Source organism: Biomphalaria glabrata, chromosome 5, assembly GCF_947242115.1.
Source record: "Biomphalaria glabrata chromosome 5, xgBioGlab47.1, whole genome shotgun sequence".
NCBI classification, from domain to species: Eukaryota; Metazoa; Mollusca; class Gastropoda; family Planorbidae; genus Biomphalaria; species Biomphalaria glabrata.
This window is the reverse complement of record NC_074715.1, coordinates 14873473-14893875: the sequence shown is the minus strand read 5'-3', so window position 1 is coordinate 14893875 and position 20403 is coordinate 14873473. Positions and strand designations below refer to the sequence as shown.

General features: G+C 36.1%; 2 protein-coding genes across 7 annotated transcripts in view; one reads left to right on the top strand and one right to left on the bottom strand.

Moving 5' to 3' along the window:
* LOC106062445 (thiosulfate sulfurtransferase-like) overlaps positions 1-5967 on the bottom strand; it is a 65892-nt gene extending 59925 nt beyond the window's left edge. The window contains exon 1 of the mRNA XM_056028637.1: positions 5709-5967. The gene's annotated coding sequence lies outside the window, so the exon portion shown is untranslated. The remainder of the gene's footprint in view (positions 1-5708) is intronic.
* Positions 1-20403, top strand: part of LOC106074862 (peptidase inhibitor 16-like) — a 75938-nt gene that overhangs the window by 35685 nt on the left and 19850 nt on the right. For 5 of the 6 annotated variants that reach the window (XM_056028630.1, XM_056028627.1, XM_056028626.1 and 2 more), the window contains exon 3: positions 1471-1606. The exons of the other annotated variant lie outside the window; for it this stretch is intronic. In XM_056028630.1, coding sequence (XP_055884605.1) covers positions 1471-1606 — 136 coding nt within the window. The remainder of the gene's footprint in view (positions 1-1470; positions 1607-20403) is intronic. 6 annotated transcript variants of the gene reach the window in all.

The window sequence follows — 20403 nt, the reverse complement described above, 5'->3', positions numbered from 1 at the left end:
AGTGTATACAGTGGCGTATCTAGATATTTGCCATCGTTTGGGGGCCCGGAAGCTTGACCTCTTTAAGGGCCCCTGCATTTTGTGTAATCTTCAATATTTAATGTAAAAAAAACACTCATTTGGGGGCCCTCCTTTACATGGGGGCCGTGGGGATTTTCAAATTCTCCCCCTCCCTTCCCCCCAACCTAGCTACGCCTCTGTGTGTATATGTGTGTATATGTAATATATGTATGTATATGTTCTCTTCGGCTTTTGCTTTCAGGCTAATCAGGCTATATGTGTGTATATGTGTGTATATATGCCTCAACATATTGATGAGAAAGTCTGTGTAGGTTTTGTTATCAGCCTGAGATTCAGAGGGCAGTCTCCACAATCAAATAACTTCCTTCTCTTCATACCAGACCACCGCTACCCACCCACCCTCTTCTTATTCCATCTCATATCTCAGCTAGCACAAAAACCCTCTTTCTTTTGTCGAGGGCGGCGATGTTGGAGTCGAAGGGAGGGGCGGTTCAGGGGAGGAGTAAAGGAAACACGGTGTCTCTATTCTGATGCACAAGTTTGTTTTTGCTAAAGACAATCCGAGTAAAGTGGCTGACAGAAAAGCACAGCTACCAGCTACCAGCTGCTGGTGCTATAGTCGTGGATGAACAGCTAGTAGTTTGTTTTTTCAATGGAAAGCATGGCATCTTAGTGGTTCTCAATTAGTAAAGACCTGACAATCTCTTTCTTCCTTTTTTTTTTTAAATTCATGGTGAGATTGCAAAAAATTCTGAGCTATTTCTAGCAGCTTTGAGAACAGTTCAACCATAGACAAACCTTAAGAGTCTAGCGTCTAGGTCATTTACGACAAAGGCGGGATTAGAATAGTTTCGAATTAAACTAAAATGTGAAAATAGATAGATAGAATGACTGGCTCACTTGCTGACAGACAGACAGACAGACAGACAGACAGACAGATAGATAGATAGATAGATAGATAGATAGATAGATAGATAGATAGATAGATAGATAGATAGATAGATAGATAGATAGATAGATAGATAGATAAATAGTTAGATTACGATTGCACTGAAGATTTGTTTTGTAAACTGATGTTTCCTATAGCACCTAAGTCTACATACAGAAATACAATACGTTATAGAAACTCACGTTAATATACATGCGTTCAATTGTATACATATCATATGCTATCAAGTTGTGGGCCGAATCGTATGCTAATGCCCGGGCCGATTTTTACACAACGTCCGCCCTAGACAGATAGATAGAGAGATAGATAAGATAGATAGATCGATAGATAGATAGATAGATAGATAGATAAGATAAGATAAGATAAGATAAGATAAGATAAGATAAGATAAGATAAGATAAGATAAGATAAGATAAGATAAGATAAGATAGATAGATAGATAGATAGATACGAGTAAATATATTTAGATCTAATTCCAGACCAATGTCTGTTTGTCTCAGGTTCCAAGCCCTGGTCGTTGTGTTATGCCTGGCTGTAATCACTGGCCAGGCTTTTAGCCCAAGTGATGCCAAAGCAGTTCTGAAATTACACAATGAATTTAGGCGTCTGGAGTCAGCGGCGGATATGTACCGGTTGGTAAGTTTTTCGTATGTTCAAAAATAGTTGGCGAAGTCTGTCTAGGTTTTTTGACAGGGGAAAGGTGTGCTTTGAAGGGACATTTTTTTAAACAAGAAAAGTTTGTTTCGTAAATGTTACTATTTTCTTATTTGCATATGTATTTCTAGCGCATACAAGTTTTACATCTACTAAGAATAGTGATGAAGATGCTCACATCTGAAGAGGATGTTTTTATCTTCCCTGGCTGAATTGTATTAACATCTCATGCCACTACCTTGATCTCTCCTTCCACTACTTAATCTCACCTCCTCAACCTTAAAATCTCCTGCCTCTACCTTAATCTCTATTGCTCTACCTCAATCCATCTACCTTAATCCTTCCTGCCACTACTTGATCTCTCCTTCCACTACCTGTACCTTAACCTCTCCTGCCTCTACCTTAATCCTTCCTGACAGTACTTGATCTCTCCTGCCACTACTTGATCTCTCCTTCCACTACCTGTACCTTAACCTCTCCTGCCTCTACCTTAATCCTTCCTGACAGTACTTGATCTCTCCTGCCACTACTTGATCTCTCCTTCCACTACCTGTACCTTAACCTCTCCTGCCTCTACCTTAATCCTTCCTGACAGTACTTGATCTCTCCTGCCACTACTTGATCTCTCCTTCCACTACCTGTACCTTAACCTCTCCTGCCTCTACCTTAATCCTTCCTGACACTACTTGATCTCTCCTTCCACTACCTGTACCTTAACCTCTCCTGCCTCTACCTTAATCCTTCCTGCCACTACTGGATCTCTCCTTCCACTACCTGTACCTTAACCTCTCCTGCCTCTACCTTAATCCTTCCTGACAGTACTTGATCTCTCCTGCCACTACTTGATCTCTCCTTCCACTACCTGTACCTTAACCTCTCCTGCCTCTACCTTAATCTTTCCTGCCACTACTTGATCTCTCCTTCCACTACCTGTACCTTAACCTCTCCTGCCTCTACCTTAATCCTTCCTGACACTACTTGATCTCTCCTTCCACAACCTGTACCTTAACCTCTCCTGCCTCTACCTTAATCCTTCCTGCCACTACTTGATCTCTCCTGCCACTACTTGATCTCTCCTTCCACTACCTGTACTTAATCTCACTAACTTAATCTTTTGTAAGAATGCTACTTCGTTAACCTCCAGTGCTTCCCTTTACCCCCTGCTGATATCGGATGTACAAGCGTATCTCGTGCGTGATGTTTAAGTTAAAGAGATCATTTGGGACTTCATTCACAAGACGAAGTGAAATGATGGAACTAAAAACCATAAATCAAAATAGTTTATTTTAGTTGTTTGCAAAAATGAACTGATGTAACTCAACAATCTCCCTTGTCATATTTGTGTCCACTTCGTTGACTTAATTCTAGGACAGACATATTGAAGGACATTGAAAACATTGTATTATTTTATGGCCTTGCCATTATTATTATTATTATTTTATTATCATTCATTATAAGTTATCATCCGCTCAGACCAAAATGATATACACACAAATAGTAGGTCTATATGAAGCAAGACAATTAAATAAACGTATCTATCCTACTGTCTGTCTCTCTCTCTGTCTGTCTGTCTGTCTCTCTCTGTCTGTCTGTCTCTGTCTGTCTGTCTGTCTCTCTCTCTGTGTCTGTCTGTCTCTCTCTTTCTCTGTGTCTGTCTCTCTCTGTGTCTGTCTGTCTCTCTCTCTGTCTATCTGTCTGTCTCTCTCTCTCTCTCTGTCTGTCTGTATGTGACGAGACAGATAGTCATGTGATCACGTGATCACATCCTGTTACTTTTTTGACTTCATTAATATAAAAACTAAATTTTATGTTTGCATGTGTACCACTAAAAAAAAAACAACTAAACACACCGCGACGCATTTATTGTATAACTTCATTTTACCCATCACTGTAATGACGTTATATAAAGTACACCACCTTTCCTGCCCCCTTTCTTCCCCCCTTCTACAGACGCTTTAACTTTCCCACAAATCAAGTCCTTCATTCACAATTTCCTATATACCGTTACCCATCTATATTTAGAAAAAAAAACTTGCATAGAACATTGCCGAACCAGCAGCTCTAGAAAAAAAAAAAACTAGTCAGAAAATTTAGTTAGACAAAAAAAACAACATACATATCCGCATGCATAGATCTAAATCCTAAGTGGTATTCCATTATGTTTAGCCTGCTTGCAGATTTGTTAAACAAGGCTCTAGCCATAATTCTATTTTCTCGGTAATCGGTTAAAGACTTCGGAAAAAAACAATTTAAAACAATACACGAGAACATTTTTAAATCACACACACACACACACACGACATAACCTGCAATTATGTTTACACAAATCATTCTTACATCAGAGGATCTGTTTTAGCTAGACGCCAATACCACCCCTCCTCCTTGTCTAGCTTACAGGTGAGATTTTACAGATATGTACATATATATTTTCGGTATATATCTCCAGAAATAAAATTTGCGGAAGATGAGGTTTTTTTTTAAACTTCAAAGAGGTTTTGTTTTAAAGATTTAAAGATATTTCGATGACTGTTTTTTTTTTATATATATTTTTTATATATTATAAGTTATTTTTTTTAAGCATTTGGTGGTACGCATAAGGATAAAGAATAACAAAAGATGTCATTCAAAAAAAAAATTCAAGGAAGATTTTCTTTAAAAATGACAAAGGATCTCATTTGAAAAAAAAAAAACAATGACAGAAAATGTCATTTTTAACATTATGAAGAAGTTGGTATTTTATAAATAATGTCAAAAGATATATACATAAAAAAAGCAAATTATTATATAAAGTACAGAAGAAAAAAAATCATAATCCTAGCCTTTGATCTTGGTCAAACAGCCAGTCACAACCGTCTGACTACGAAATTATTATACATAGGATACCAGCAGTAAAAACAAATTGATATCAATATTGTCCAACTGTTGATGTTTTGTTAGTTCAGTAACCTTTCGTGTTTACCCATCTCCTTGCCCCGCCCACCCCCGCACTCCGCTAATAATGGAAACATAACAAGCAATGTAGTTTTCCCGATTGTACCTCATAGTCTTCGGGTTTTCCCGATTAATTACCTCAGAACAAATACATACAGGGCAAGCTGTAGACTTTTGATTTACAAGAGACAAAACTTGAATCTCATTTTCAATTGATTCTTACAGTTTGTTATCTGGTGTTAGCTAGTAGGTCTACACATGCTTATTAAAGTCTGGTGTTAGTCAATAGTGTGTACGCATTAGTTGCACAAAGACAAAGACACTATGATAAGTTTTTTTTATAGCAATAATAAAGTCTACGTGAGGTTTTATACTTGAGTGAGATTTGACTAGTAGATTTAACGAAATGCCGAAAAGAGAGAGAGGGGGGATAGAGCGAGGGGGATAGAGAGAGGGAGATAAAGAGAGACGTGGATAGAGAGAGGGAGATGGTGAATAGAGAAGAAGATGAAGAGAGAATGGATGGAGAGATAGATAGATAGGATATATATATAAATAAAGAGAGAGAGAGAGAGAGACAGACAGACAGAGAAAGAAAGACACACGTGAAAAGAGAGACATATTGAGAGAAAGAAAAATACTTGTGGAAAGTAAGACGAGAGAAATATGAAGTGAAAGAAGAAAACGAATTGGAGGGGGGAGAAAGTAGATTAAATATAATGCCCCCCTTTCAGAGCTTACAATCTATAGAGCAATTGGAAATGGGAGAAAACTAATATTCAAACTTTTTACCAGACAGACAGACAGACAGAGTGAGTTGATAAAAGCTTTGTAAAAAGAGAAACATCTTCAAATCTCACATTTCCTCTTGAAAACTTTAACGAGAGCGTTCTGGCAAAACTGAATCGTAACACCGGTCGTAACCGGTTGGTCATTTCTTTCAATAAATGTAAGCATTTGATAAAATAAGTTATACTTAAAAAATAATAACCCATGAATATATATTTCGGGACTATTACGACATTAATATCGAATCTAAACTTTATTTGTAGGTTATGAACCATCGCCTGAGTACACAAAAACTGTACAATAATTTTCCAAGAAATTGTACCGTAAAACTGCTATAATTTACACACACAAAAATATTACTCACTTCTTCTTGTTTGTATTCCTATATCAATATGGAATATTCAGCTCTAGCACTAACCTACTCTTTCGATTCACAAGCCTTAGATATATTACACACTAGAATCTATCCAACAAGTGGCCGTCACACTGATTGGGCTATATCTGTGTCACAAATATATCTATTTTTAGCATGTCTGTTCAAAATAATGAGTAAACATATTCAAGTCCAAGATCTATTTTCACCATTATCTCCCTTGTACATGCCCTGTGTACATAAACACATGCACTTCTAGGCTCGTCGGTTACAGTGCTCTTGAGTATGTCCTTCACCTTGGGAGTGTGACTGTATGTGTTGTTTGTTCCCCTCGTTACATCCTATTGCTGATATAATGAATTCGGTCAATCTTTATTCAAAGCACATTCATGTTAGAGGCGACATCCTAGAAGTGGAAAATATCAAACAAACATCAACATTATAAAATGATTATATTTTTTAAAAAATAAAATTGTCACTTAAAAGACAGGAAGAACTCCACATTTACAACTAGATATCTCATTAATGTAGAGTGTATTTTCCTTTTCCAACATCAAACAAATACTTAATTACCATTAATTAATTGATTAATTGGTGTGTTGTTGTTTTTTTTTGGTCACTTTCATGTTTTGCTAGATACAATAGATAATTGTGTCAAGTTTCAACTTGGTTCGAGAATGGGTGTAGGAGAAATAACGTGTTCAAAATGTTGTCCAGACAGACAGACAGACAAACAGACAGACAGAGTGATTTGATATAATTTTTGTAAAAACAATAGATGTGAAATGCGGCATAAACTGGTTGGCTACCTATCAATGGGGCTCTAGTTCGAATCCCGATTCGCACTGAGTTGTGTTTTCCAAGCATCTATAGGCAGCTGGGAAACACCCTCTCAGAAATGCCCCCTCCCCTCTCACAGATCCACTAAGAAGGTTGGACCATGGCTTGCATAAGCATGCTATGCACATGAATGTTGCGCTCTACAGAAGCAATTTAAAATGGTTTATAAAATCATTAATTAAACGCTACGACGTTGACATCAGGTAGATCTGTATACTCTTACGGTCTGGGTTTAATCATATTGAGTTTTTTTTTTGTGTTGTTTTGTTCTTACAGAATGCAGACTTTTCTGTTTGAATGCCACACCGTAATTTTGATATTGTGCATGACTTTTAATAGCCGAGTAACTGAGTTAGTTATTAACTTGCAACTCTACTTATGTACCTCGATTCAAGTAGATCTGCTTAAATTTGTTTAATAGAAGAATGTTTTTGTTGTTGTTGTTGTTGTTGTTGTTGTTGTTTTGTCTATAAAATCCAAGCTCATAAAATAGACACGGGACAATTTCGTCTTTTTTTGGATTAATAGTTTCTTATTGTATTGGTATTCGGTTTTTTTTCGTTTAACATCTTGAATATGTGTATATTAACAACTCAAATATGTGAATTTTAACAACTCAAATATGTGTATATTAACAACTCAAATATGTGAATTTTAACAACTCAAATATGTGTATATTAACAACTCTAATATGTGTATGTTAACAACTCAAATATGTGTATGTTAGAATGTTAAATATTAAAAAAATGACCTTCTTATCCTCAGTATCATCAGTTTCTGTCCCAGTTCGCGTAATCTAATCCCTTATCCCAGCTGTTCGTATTAGGATATCAAGAGAGAGGCCTGTCCATTCTTTTACGTAGTCCATCCAGCTTCTCTTTAGACGACCCTTTCTTGGTGCTCCCTCCACTGTACCTTGAAGGGAGACTTTAGACAGTGAGTCCAGTCTTACAGTGTCACCTAACCAGCTCAGCTTTCATCTCCTTAAAAGAGTCTCTTGTCTACCTGCAGGCCTACAGAAAATCTGTAGTCATGTCTAATTGCACTAATAATTGCTCCATTCAACCCGAGCTGACAAAAAAAAAAAAAAACCTGCAAACGTAACCGACTTCTCAGATTACCAACTCTCTGTTTCCTGAAAGTATGAAATTCGTGTTTTGTTAGAAACAAAACATCTTGGTTAAAAACAACACAAATTTGACAAAGTTGTAACAGGTGAAGAGAATGTGACGTCACCTCGAGGCTGCGACGGTACTGAGATCCAAACAGGGGCGTAAATAAGGCGGAACTTTGAGCTGCCAGAGCGTTGCGAAGTAGGAACAAAAATAATTATCATTTTTCGAAATTGTGAGAAAGTGAGACTTTCTGACGTGAACTAATAACAATAGTAATAACATATATAAATTAATATAATAAATCAATATTATTAAACATAATAATAATAATAATGTTATCATTGCAAATGATCTAGTATTCATTTTCTGGCACTACCAGGGTCGAAATTTATTATTATTATTATTATTATTATTATTATTATTATTATTATTAAAAAGCTCGAATCCTTAAACTTAACGAAATATTTTGAAAACAGAGTTCGGTTGCGCTTCTGGATTTATAGCACATGACTCGACCGCGTGATTCCTATTACATATTATAAATAGCATAGCCTAAACAAAATGAGCAATTTGTGGTGTAGTTTTTTTTCACGTTTCTCCCGATTTCCGCTGCTTTTTTTTTTCAGGCAAATAATATTTTCAACAATCTTACCTTTACCTTTCCCTTTCCCTTATTCTGTTGGACAGTTGGAGCACCAAGCAAGACTCGTCGACCGCCTTTCTCCATTCCTCCCTGCCTGTTGCCTTAGTTAGGACCTCTTTCAATGGGTGTAGGACAAATAACGTGTCCATTCATTTATGTAGTCCTCCCATCGCTTTCTGCCTCTTCTTCTTTTTCCTGGTTCTGTTCCCTAAAGGAAGGTCTTTTTTAAGCTTGCTTTTTTTTTAAAATATAGATAGTAGGTCCGATTACTGCAGTAACCCTGTCGCTAATCTCTTGGTTTGTGATGCGGTCTTTGAATGTGATACGTAGGATCCTTCTGTAGCATTTCTAACAACACTCATTGGGTAAGCTCTGACAGACATCTTAACAGTGTGAATATTTCTAAGACTAAAAACTATTCATATGGGGATATATAAAAAATACTTCTTTAAATACAAAGCTTACTGCCATTATCCATATCTCTCAATACTGCTAAATTTATTTCCATTCTTCTGCCTAAAACAAAATTTATTAATTACAACTAATTGATTAATTACTTGGTTAATTTTTTGATTGATTCTTGTGTTGTCATCGACAATAACTAATTGTGCAAAGTTTCAACCTGCTCCGAGAATGGGAAGTGGGAGAAATAACGTGCGGATGATTCAAAAGAGCGGCACTTAGTTTAGTTTAGAGACGAACGTTAGTGGACGGACTTTGAGCGCGACAGGGGAATGCCTGCTCTTTTTTATAACACAAAGTAAAGATCATAAAATTAAATTAAATTTAATTTAATGAGGTCAAATCAACGATGGTATCGTCAATTATGAGAGAAAGAGTTAAACTAATGTTTGATTTTATAAACTTTGTGTTATATAAACACAGCATGCATTCCTTTTTAATTCTAGACCAAATAAAACTCTTTCTGATATCAAACGACAAAACTATTGAAGCTTAATCATAACAGGGGAGTGAAATAGTAATGAGCAAAATGAAAAATCCGTTCGAAACGTGGATATAGGCCAATAAGTACGGAGAGAAAGAGTTAAAATAACGAACGCACACATCCACAACATGGGTCTAAGTTTATTTATGTAGACTTGTAGTTAGTTACTTATAGACTCTTGAGGGGATAACATTATCTTTAGTTACTGACTCGAATGTGGCCCATTCTGTATTCGTTATTGTGCTATATCAAGTCTGGACTTAGTCATTTCGTACCAACCCTTTTGTGGCGATGTGTATTTAATGTTTGTTCTCGCTATTGTATTACACCAGACAGAACACCCAAGCATCTAGGTTCTTATCAAGACAGTACACCCAAGCATCTAGGTTCTTATCAAGACAGTACACCCAAGCATCTATGTTCTTATCAAGACAGAACACCCAAGCATTTAGGTTCTTATCAAGACAGTACATCCAAGCATTTAGGTTCTTATCAAGACAGTACACCCAAGCATCTAGGTTCTTATCAAGACAGTACAGCCAAGCATTTAGGTTCTTATCAAGACAGTACACCCAAGCATCTAGGTTCTTATCAAGACAGTACACCCAAGCATTTAGGTTCTTATTAAGACAGTACACCCCAGCACCTAGGTTCTTATCAAAGTACCGGCTCTGTAGAAATAGCATCCACTACAACTCACCCATACATCGTTACAACATAGAGACCGAGTGAGCTGATAGAAGCCTTGATAAAAATTGATTCCTGATACAAGAGGAAGCACTAAGAAATTAGATTCTTTTCTCTACAGTGCTGGAAGATACACTAAAAATAATCATTTGGTTGGTTTCAAAATACTTCGCTTATCAGTACTTACATGGTACTTACTAACTACTTACGTATTCTGCACACAGGAGACACCAAAAAAACGTGCAATTACATTGGTTTAAAAAACAACAACAACAACAATATGTGATCCATCTGTGTGTGTATAATTGCCTTCTAAACTACCTATAGCATCCATCTGCTGTGTGGGTTTTTTTTTATATGAGTACATTTTCTTCCTCTTCTTCGTTCTCATTTGACATGTGGGAGGGTTCAGATCAGTCATAGATGAACCTCGCAGTAGTTTTCGGATCAGGCAGATCTCCGTATAGTTTTTTTTTTTTCTACAGGAGGTTTTTGGGGCCAAAGTCTTGTTCGGGCCTCTTGATATAGAAATGCAGCTTTGAAGGACATGGTCAGCATTCTCTGGGGACACAGACCTACTGTATTTCACCCGTTCACTTTTTCATTCTGTCTGCTAATAGTTCAATAGTTTGTCTTTCATTTATATATGAAATTCTTTGTGACAATCAGCGTAAGAGCACTGTTACATCTTGAGTTTAGGAGTTTGAATAGGGAACAAGAGAGATGATTATTGTCCACCATTTTTTTGGTCGTTGTCAAAGACGCTAACGTTTTGTTTTGGACCGACGTTAATTCCATTATATGAACATCATGTAATATATGTACTTCATCAAACAGAGGCTTAATAAATCTCTGAAAATTACAAAGGTATGACCAAATAGAAAACACCAAACTGCGGGAGATGGGCGGACAGAGAAATATAGAGGTGCAGGTCTTAGAGAGAAAGTGGAGATGGATTGGTCACACCCTTAGAATAAATACCAACAACAGAGCTAGACAGGCCTTAGAGTGGAACCCCTTTGGGCGCGAGACGCAGAGGAAGACCAAAAAGAACATGGCGACGCTGTGTCCCTAGATGAAGCAGAGAAGACTGGAAAGGTGGTCCGATAAACGGAACCGATTTCATCGATTTATATACCTTAGTTTTTTTATCTAAAAAAAAAGGTGAAAAAAAAAATTAAACTTTATGCTATCTCCCACTGTCAGAATGAATTATTATCTACAACGAATTTAAAAGATTTTAAAACAAAGTTTAATGATATGAATCCAACGATTATTCCTACTTTTGAACTAGCTTTATAGAAATTCACTAATTCACTGGAATCGATGTCTAAAGGCATTAGTGAAACATCGTATCTATCTATCTGGGAAAGCGTTGACCTCTGGCTGAAATTTTAAAAAAAAGTCTCCTGTTGTTAGGTCAACCTGTTTTTGTTTGACTCTTCTTTGTGTCAGCGTGACCTTAGTTTAATTAGCCCACTTCTCTTTCTTTTGGAGTGGGTACATTTATCTCGGGAAAGTGATTAAAATAGCCAGTAATGTCAAAAGACCAGGGAAGCGTTTAAAAAGTAATTTTTTTAATCTTTGTAGATATTTTTAATTCTATAAGGATGTAAATGTGTCGACTGTAGCGAGAGTTGCAGAGAGCGTATGTGAAAAAGCTAAACCAATTCTCGGTTTCATGTTGATAGGTGCATAGTAAAAGCTTTAGTTATTTATTATCCACACTCCACCGGATACAGAAGATTTTATCTTATTAAATTAATTCTTTCTCTAAGTAATTATTTTTCCACGTTTCGACGGAATTCTTCATTAAGCTCATTACTGTTCCACTCCCCTGTTATAATTAAACTTCAATAACTTTGTCTTTTGTTATCAGAAAATGTTTTATTTTTGGTCTAGAATTACAGGGGAATGCCTGCTCTTTTTTATAACACAAAGTAAAGATCATAAAATTAAATTTAATTCAATGAGGTCAAATCAACGATGGTATCGTCAATTAGGAGAGAAAGAGTTAAACTAATGTTTGATTTTATAAACTTTGTGTTATATAAAAACAGCATGCATACCTTTTTAATTCTATACCAAATAAAACTCTTTCTGATATCAAACGACAAAATTATTGAAGCTTAATCATAACAGGGGAGTGAAATAGTAATGAGCAAAATGAAGAATCCGTTCGAAACGTGGATATAGGCCAATAAGTACGGAGAGAAAGAGTTAAAATAACGAACGCACACATCCACAACATGCTCCAGGGATTCTTATCGTTAAGTTGAAATCCAGTTTACTTTCAAAAGACATCTTTTTAAACAATAAAATAAAAAAAGAAGAAGAAAAGAAGAGGAAGTGATTTGAAGAAATATGGGAATGATATAATGGAGCCTAAAGGAAAACGTAAGAAATGAAAATAGGAAGTTTTTTTTTTTTTTTTTTTTTGGGGGGGGGGGGGGGGCGGGGGAATACAAAGTATAAAGGAAATAAATTTCAAATTGGGATAGAAAACTAAAAAAAATATTTATCTTGAACAGACTTTACGTCATCGGGTATTTCTATAATATTTGATCTATAGTAATAATAATAGAGCTTAATAAAATAATGTCCACGGACATTTTTCGCATCATCTTCTATGTCTAGATCTAGAGGCCTATCATTCGAATATTATAAAGTGTAGTAAATTTAAACATTCGCTTAACCAGGATTCTTTCTCAGAACGAAGAGAAGGTGTCGGGGTTTTTTTTTAATCCTATTTTTTCAAAATCTAACACAATATAATATATATAAGTTTTTTTTTTTAAATTCATTTCTTGTTTGTTTGTTGGCAACACAAATCCCACAACATACCGTCCTTGACCTTTTTTTTATTTTGTCTAGTATAAAATCAAACTTTCTCCACCACATTTCTTTTTATTGTTTTGTCTTCTTTTTCTCTCTTTCTGTATTTACTTTACAGATGTAAATCGGATCTTTAAAAAAAATTGATTCTAAAGACCAGATTACTGTAATTAAATTTTAGTCAGGAAATCTCTAAGATATGATCTCAAAACACACAAAAAGTAGATTACGTATAACTAGAAAACCAATTACTTAGAGAACTTAAAAAAACGGAATCGGAAGATATGAAAAACTAGAACGATGAACATATGAATATACGAGTGAAATAATAAAAAAAAAAAAACGTAATTTATGACAGACGTAAAAATGTATTTACAATAGTTGGGGGGGGGGGGGGGGGTTAATACTGAAAAACAAAAAGTAAACCTTAGAAAAATAAACGGAACAAATAAACAAGCAGTCCGAAAAGAAAGAAAAAGTTATAGCAACAGTGTACGAAAATAAACAAAGGTTTGGCAAAATCTGAAAAGTATAAATGTAAAAACTAAGGATGGCTAAATAATGGAGATTGTTGCGATATTGTGCGTGGTAACGATGAACACGGATGGGCTACACGTGAAGTGGAAGGCGGAAGTCGTTTTTTAATGGTAGAGAATGATGGGACACATGAACAAGCAAAAATCTAAAAATGTTTTTTTTTTTTTTTTTTTTTTTAAGTTATCAATGGGGAAGAACTCCACACTTACACCAGTTTAAAAAAAATTGAAGTTATTTCTCTTTCTTCGACATCAAACAAAATAATTAATTACCAATAATTAATTCACTGATTGGTTAAAAAAAAAATTATTGATTCATGTTTTGTTAGGTACAATAAATAATTGTTTCAAGTTTCAATTTGATCTGAGAGAGGTTGTGGGAGAAATAACTGTGTACAATTCTCTAAGTGTACTATTCCCTTTTAGGCGTATGCATATTTAAAAAAAAAACAACACATTTTAATTAAAACTTGAACTCCATCTAGTGAAACAAAATACACTCAAATTTTATTTATATATAAGCTTTTGTAATCTTACACCGCGTACTTTAAACTAAAATTTGAACGGGATTTTTAATCCCCTCTCGACTCATCTTATTGGACTCAGTCTCCACTTGTGTTGTTCAGGCTTCACTCAGTCTCCACTTGTGTTGTTCAGGCTTTATCTCCAAGCCCGGCACATACAATTTAAAAATAAACGATAATGTATTCTATTATTCCCCAATAAAGCATCTTAGTTTAATATCATTTCATCTGTGTACACACAGGGCCCGACTTAGGACACTGCAACCTATGCGGTCGCAGTGGGCCCCGCACTTTCATAGGCCCAGCGGTAATTCTAGGGGTAAAAAATTATTACATTTAAAACATTATAGCTTATATATAAAAACAGGTTTTGCGCGACTTCCTGATTATCCAGGGGCTGGTGGAAATCTATTGTAATTGCAAAATATACCAAAAAGTTCTGGAAATCTCCTGAAATAAAAAATCTTCTGAAAGCTCATAAAAATCTCTTGAAAAATAGACAAAATTGTCATCATGGGGTGCCAATCCTACGCGCGATAAAACTGCATTGTCAGCTTTCATTTCATAAAAATTTATTGTAAAGACGAATGTACTTCCTAACACAAAATCTTAATGTTGACTTTATGCTTATCCCTACCCAGACTAGGCCCGCGTAGTCCGTTTCGCATAGGGCCCCGCAATTGCTAGGACCGGCCCTGTGTACACACACACACACACACTGCGTAACAACGACCAAAGACTATCTGGGATAGACAGTCGAAAACGAATGGAGTAGGCGGCCTAATCGGCCTATAGTGTGACAAAATTAAAAGTGGACCAAAACTGTGTTGCTTCTTTAAACATTACACAACGAAGATGGAAGAAAAAAAGATAAACCATTTCACCTAAATGTCTATTAATTTAAACCCTTTTAATCTGTTAACCGTCAGACGCATGCTTCTAAATGACATTAACGAATCTTCTAAATGGAAGAACACGAAAGTAATATGCAACTCTTCTTATTCAGTGTGTTAGCGAGAATGTATCTCATGTGAAGGTTCTCAACCTTTCAACCCTCCACGGTACAAGCTGAATTCTGGGGGGGAAAAAGTAAATGAAATATTTAAAATTTGGTAGTAGGAGCATTAAGTCTGTAGAATGTTTCCATTCCTTTTGTCATGCTTAGAGAATAAGTGTTTGTAATATTTGAAACATTCCTACAGAAAACAAATGTCATTGACACTGTGTATCAGGCCCTGTTTGATCTTTGTAAACTGTAGCTGTCCAGTTTAATTTGTCTTGGTGTCAGGTGTCCAGTGTAAATAGCCTTTGTTAACAAAAATATATTTAAAATATTTTTTTTTATAAAGAAAAGTGACATTTTTGTAGGATTTTAGAGATGATAGCTGGCAGGCTTCAAACTCGGGACCATCATGACGGCAGTTTGAAACGTATAGCCTACTACACGACCACACAACTATTTATAAAAATTCTGCAAGTCTATATACTCAATGACAGTTTGCATTGAAGACTACATTTTTTATGTTTACCTACTAACCGATGCACTGTTATGTGCACGCCTTGAGACTTAAACTAAACGCCCCTACCCGTCTTTAATAGTTTGAGAGCCTCTAGGTCTAGAGCTAATAATAAAAAAAACCCACACATCCACACACCGTACAGGGGTTCGCACTGACCTACGCCTGAGACACAGACAACCTGTTTACATCAGATAACTTTAATAACATTACGCTCAATGTCTATGAGGATTACTTTATCATTTTAAAATGCATTAATATGTCTTAGTAGCGGGTTGTTTTTTCCCTCCTCGCTAAACGTAAAAGGAGAAGCAAAAACTTGAAGTTGGCAGCCATCTCTCTTAATGACATACCTATATGAAAGGCTGACCTGGCTGACCCCGGCTCCCATAATTCTTTACGTCACAGGCCCTGGGGTGTACAAGTTGAGGCGTTTGCGGGAAACCATTAAGATAAAAGGATTGCTAGATAGCTGTCCGCTCGATGTTGGCACTGTTGCTGAACCATTGCTTCTTGTTGTACTCGCTGCTGTTGTTTTGTTGTTGTTTTCGTTTGAAACCATGGCATTTTTCGTAAAAGAGTTCTCTGCTCCTGGGGAGCTTCGAAACTGCTGTATAGCTCTGAGAAAGAACAATATGGTCATTGTTTTAGAGTGTGTGGTTCAGAGGTTACAGACTATGTCAATGCATGTATTTATTAAAGAGTTAGCGGTTAGGGTTTTGGTTATGATCGTAACTACGTTTTGCTGAGCTATTTTTACGGTACGTTAAGTGCAATGGGTTAAGAGTTAATCCTAACTTCATTTAAATGTTTGGTTGTTATGTGTTTTTTTTTTTTTGCTATATTAAAGGCGGGGGGTGGGAGAAAGGGGGATCAGGGCCGGATTTAAGTATGTGGAGGCACCTACACTTTTTTTTAAAGCTTTAATAAAATCCACTTATTAATTTAAAAAAGTACTATTATCTAAAAGAAAAGGATTACCTGCGAGCTAATTATAAATCATCTTCGTTTTTTGTTTTAATTCGAATACACATATTCTAGTAACAAAATTAGGGTTTACGGTTTGTAGCTAATCCAGAATATTTTATGTAGTCCCCTGGGCAGTAGCCCCACCTGCCCTCCCTTAAATCCGACCCGTGGGGGATGATCATATTGTAAGCTACAGAATTCGGAAACGGAGCAGAAGTTCTTGGACTGTCTTTCATTGTGGGAAAGTGTGGGATATGTGGCTGAGTGGTGTAAAATGCTTGGCTATCTAGAGTGGGTCCGAGTTCGATACCCAACTAAGTGATGTTTGCTGAGCATCTAAAGGCAGCCCGGAATAATTCTCCCAGTCCCCCCCCCCCCTCCTTCAACATGTCCAGATTGGACCAGAGCGATGTAAACATGCTGTAAACTTGAAAAATGATATGTACAAACAAATACTAAACGTAACCCACGAGTTTCCATGTGTTCACTACTAAGATATAGTCATGTGTTTTTAAATGATAACGCAGTTCAATCACTTTCAATGCGGTCTGGTTACTTTTACTATTTTGTTAAGACGAACTACTTTGCAATGCGGTCTGGTTACTTTTACTATTTTGTTAAGACGAACTACTTTGCATTCTCTGGCACTGCCAGGGTCGAGCCTCATTAAAGGGAAACAAAAGTTCATTGCAGTCATGAAACCGCCGGAAGTAAACACAAATTCATTGGGCAGTGATCGACATGGAACTGGGCTAGAACGATTCTTATTGTATGAATTTTTCTTGTAAGTACGGGGGCGTAGCTAGGTATTTGCCATCATTTTGGGGGCCCGGGGGACTTAACATCTTTGGGGGCCCCTGCATTTTGCATAATATTTAATATTTAATGTAAAAAACTACTCGTTTCCACTCGGGTGCTACGATGAGGCAGAACAGCGTACCCGGGAATGTAAGGAACTGCTTTACATCAAGTTTATTGTGGCTAGCGGCTAACCCTAATTTTCTTTTCCATATCTCTTCAAAAACCATCGATAGTATTAGTATTAACGGGGAAGGGGGGGGAGAGTTTTGTTTACAATATATAAATATGTTGTACAGAAAAATAAGGAAAGGGGCGGGGTAACAAGTAGAATTAGGTCTATAGGGATAGTCCTGATGGTCACGAATAATATTTCGAAACATCTTATAATTATTCAATTTGTTCAAAGCTTAATATGTTTCTTTTATTTTCTGTATTTAAAATAATTAAATTTTAAATCCTCTCCCTATTCATAGGAATATAATATCTATTTAAAGATATTGACTAAGGAAACACATATTTAAAATTATAACCGATCCGACGAAGTGGATACTGTGCGTTAGTGTAGGTCTACATCACATTATTTGTTGTCCTGTGTATAGTGTACAAAATGCTTACAACAGAATAAAAAAAAAAGGATCATTAAATATTAAGCAAACAAAAGAGACATTAAAGTCGAAGTATGTGACATAGTTTTCGTGCATGTGGTACTCTAATGAATGGCGAAACCGAATTGAAGAGCAGGTTTATAAAAAAAGATCTAGAAGATAGAGAAATGTCTACATTGATCATTTAATATTTTCTTACTCTGACCAATGCATACTATTTGGTTCATAGTTCTTACAGAAAGTTAATACCATTATATTTAAACAAAAATCTCTGACCTGATTTATTTAAAACTGCTATGAATATTGAAATCTGACATGAAAACAAAGCCCCACAGATTCGAAAAGAAATAATAGACCTGTTGGGGGATGCAGTGCTGATAAAAATACCGGTACTATAAGAGGTCATAGCGGCGCCATTTTTCTCTTTCAATGCACACAAGTCATATCAAAAGTTGATCAAATTACTGAAATTAGCTCACAATAATGAATAATGCACCTGGTTGCACGTGGCCTCAGAACGAGACAGCTGGTGGTCACTTACAGAGGCCGCGGGATACATATATTTGACAGACGTAGACGGCGAAAAAAATCTAAATCGACCACCGGCGGACAACGGTTATGCCTGCGCTGGATGTGGCAAAATACGTAGGCCACAGCCGGGGCTGCGTAGTCACGGGGAATACTGCACTGCTCATTAATCTTCGGACTCGAACAGAAGCCTTTCAATTCTGTACAATTACTTGACAGATTTCATTGACATAAAATATTGTCGTCATGTTTTAAGTCGTAAATGCCCAGTTACATTTCAAGTGCAAACGACAAAGGGTTGTATGATGCCACCATTATTCTAGTCGCATTTGACCCAGATGATAGAATATTGTTCAGAGATGCAATCCTTTAAAGAAACCTTTCATAACGACAAATCAAGTCTGTGTACGAGATTTTGAAGTTTATTTTATTTCATTGTAAACAGTTACATTTGGCTGTTTTTTTTTCATAGACAATTACATTTACTTTATCACTACATTTTTTAAACAATGTCCGAGCATTTCTCACTTTGCCTGTATCAATTTGTTCTGCTTAGCAGTCACTATCAAAATTTCGATTGATCAAAAATTATTTAAGAATTTCTATGACACAGAACAGGTTGGCTTCACATTGTGTTTTTTCATTGAGCGAGAAAAGTTTAGAAATAGATGCATTGGTTACTGTCTTTGCTACTTACAAGGCCAGAAAAATGTTCGATCTTTTTACAGTTAAATGATGGAAGAAGAATTACATTATAGTTTGTATCAATATTGAAAACTTTTCTAATAGAAGTCTTTTAGAAATGTAAATGTGTTGAATGTACAACTCACAAAACGTTTCTTTATTCACTTGAAACATCTTTAAGTCAGTTAATTCTGTTAAGAAATTGTACAAACATTAACTTTGAATCAAACTTAATGACATTGTTACTAATTACTTATATAAAAAGATACACCACTTGCATTGGAGCGTCTTTAGATAAAGGTACCGATACATAGGCCTATAAATTATTCAATTGTTTTGTCTCACTTTACATTTATCTTTTTTGGGAGGGGCCCACGGGTACCTTGCTACGCCACTGTCTATGGTGACAGAGATGTAAGAGAGAGAGATTGAAAGAGAGAGACCTGGTCCTAGTTGACAACGGGTTTGACCTTGTACGGGGACACGGCGACCTTAAGACTCACTGCCCTATTTCTTTCGCATGCTCTAAGGCAGTGGTCTCAAACTGCAGCTCTCGAGACGTATGCGGCTCTTAGACTCCTTGGCTGCGGATCTTCCACAAATAACTTTTCGTGCAGGCTTTGTAAGACACTATTAAACGTATTTGAAACACAAACCTACAGACAAGAGACACAATTTGAGACAAGTGAAAAACACAAGAGACACAATTTAAGAAAAGTGAAAAACACAAGAGACACAATTTGAGACAAGTGAAAAACACAAGAGACACAATTTAAGAAAAGTGAAAAACACAAGAGACACAATTTGATACAAGTGAAAAACACAAGAGACACAATTTGAGACAAGTGAAAAACACAAGAGACACAATTTAAGAAAAGTGAAAAACACAAGAGACACAATTTGAGAAAAGTGAAAAACACAAGAGACACAATTTGAGACAAGTGAAAAACACAAGAGACACAATTTGAGAAAAGTGAAAAACACAAGAGACACAATTTGAGACAAGTGAAAAACACAAGAGACACAATTTGAGACAAGTGAAAAACACAAGAGACACAATTTGAGACAAGTAAAAAACACAAGAGACACAATTTGAGACAAGTGAAAAACACGGGTAGTCGCTGGCTAACGTGTCTGACATTATTCCCGTTGCCTAGCTACAACCCTAGATACAAGTCAACCAATTCGACAAACAAAGCAGCAGCATAGGTAACTAGGTACAGTATTTGTTTTATTAAATAAATTTTTTTGCGACGATTGGGCGACCTGGGCGATGAAGGTGCGACGGAAGTGCATGCAATTCTTGCGTAAGTTTTTATTTCCACTAAAAGCTCTCAAGAGGAACTTTCTAAAATTATCTCTACTAATAGAACCAAGCTTGGATTAGATATATAGCAAATGTTGTAACTGAAAGCTTTTGAAAAAGAAACAAATTCTATAAGAAAAAATATTACAT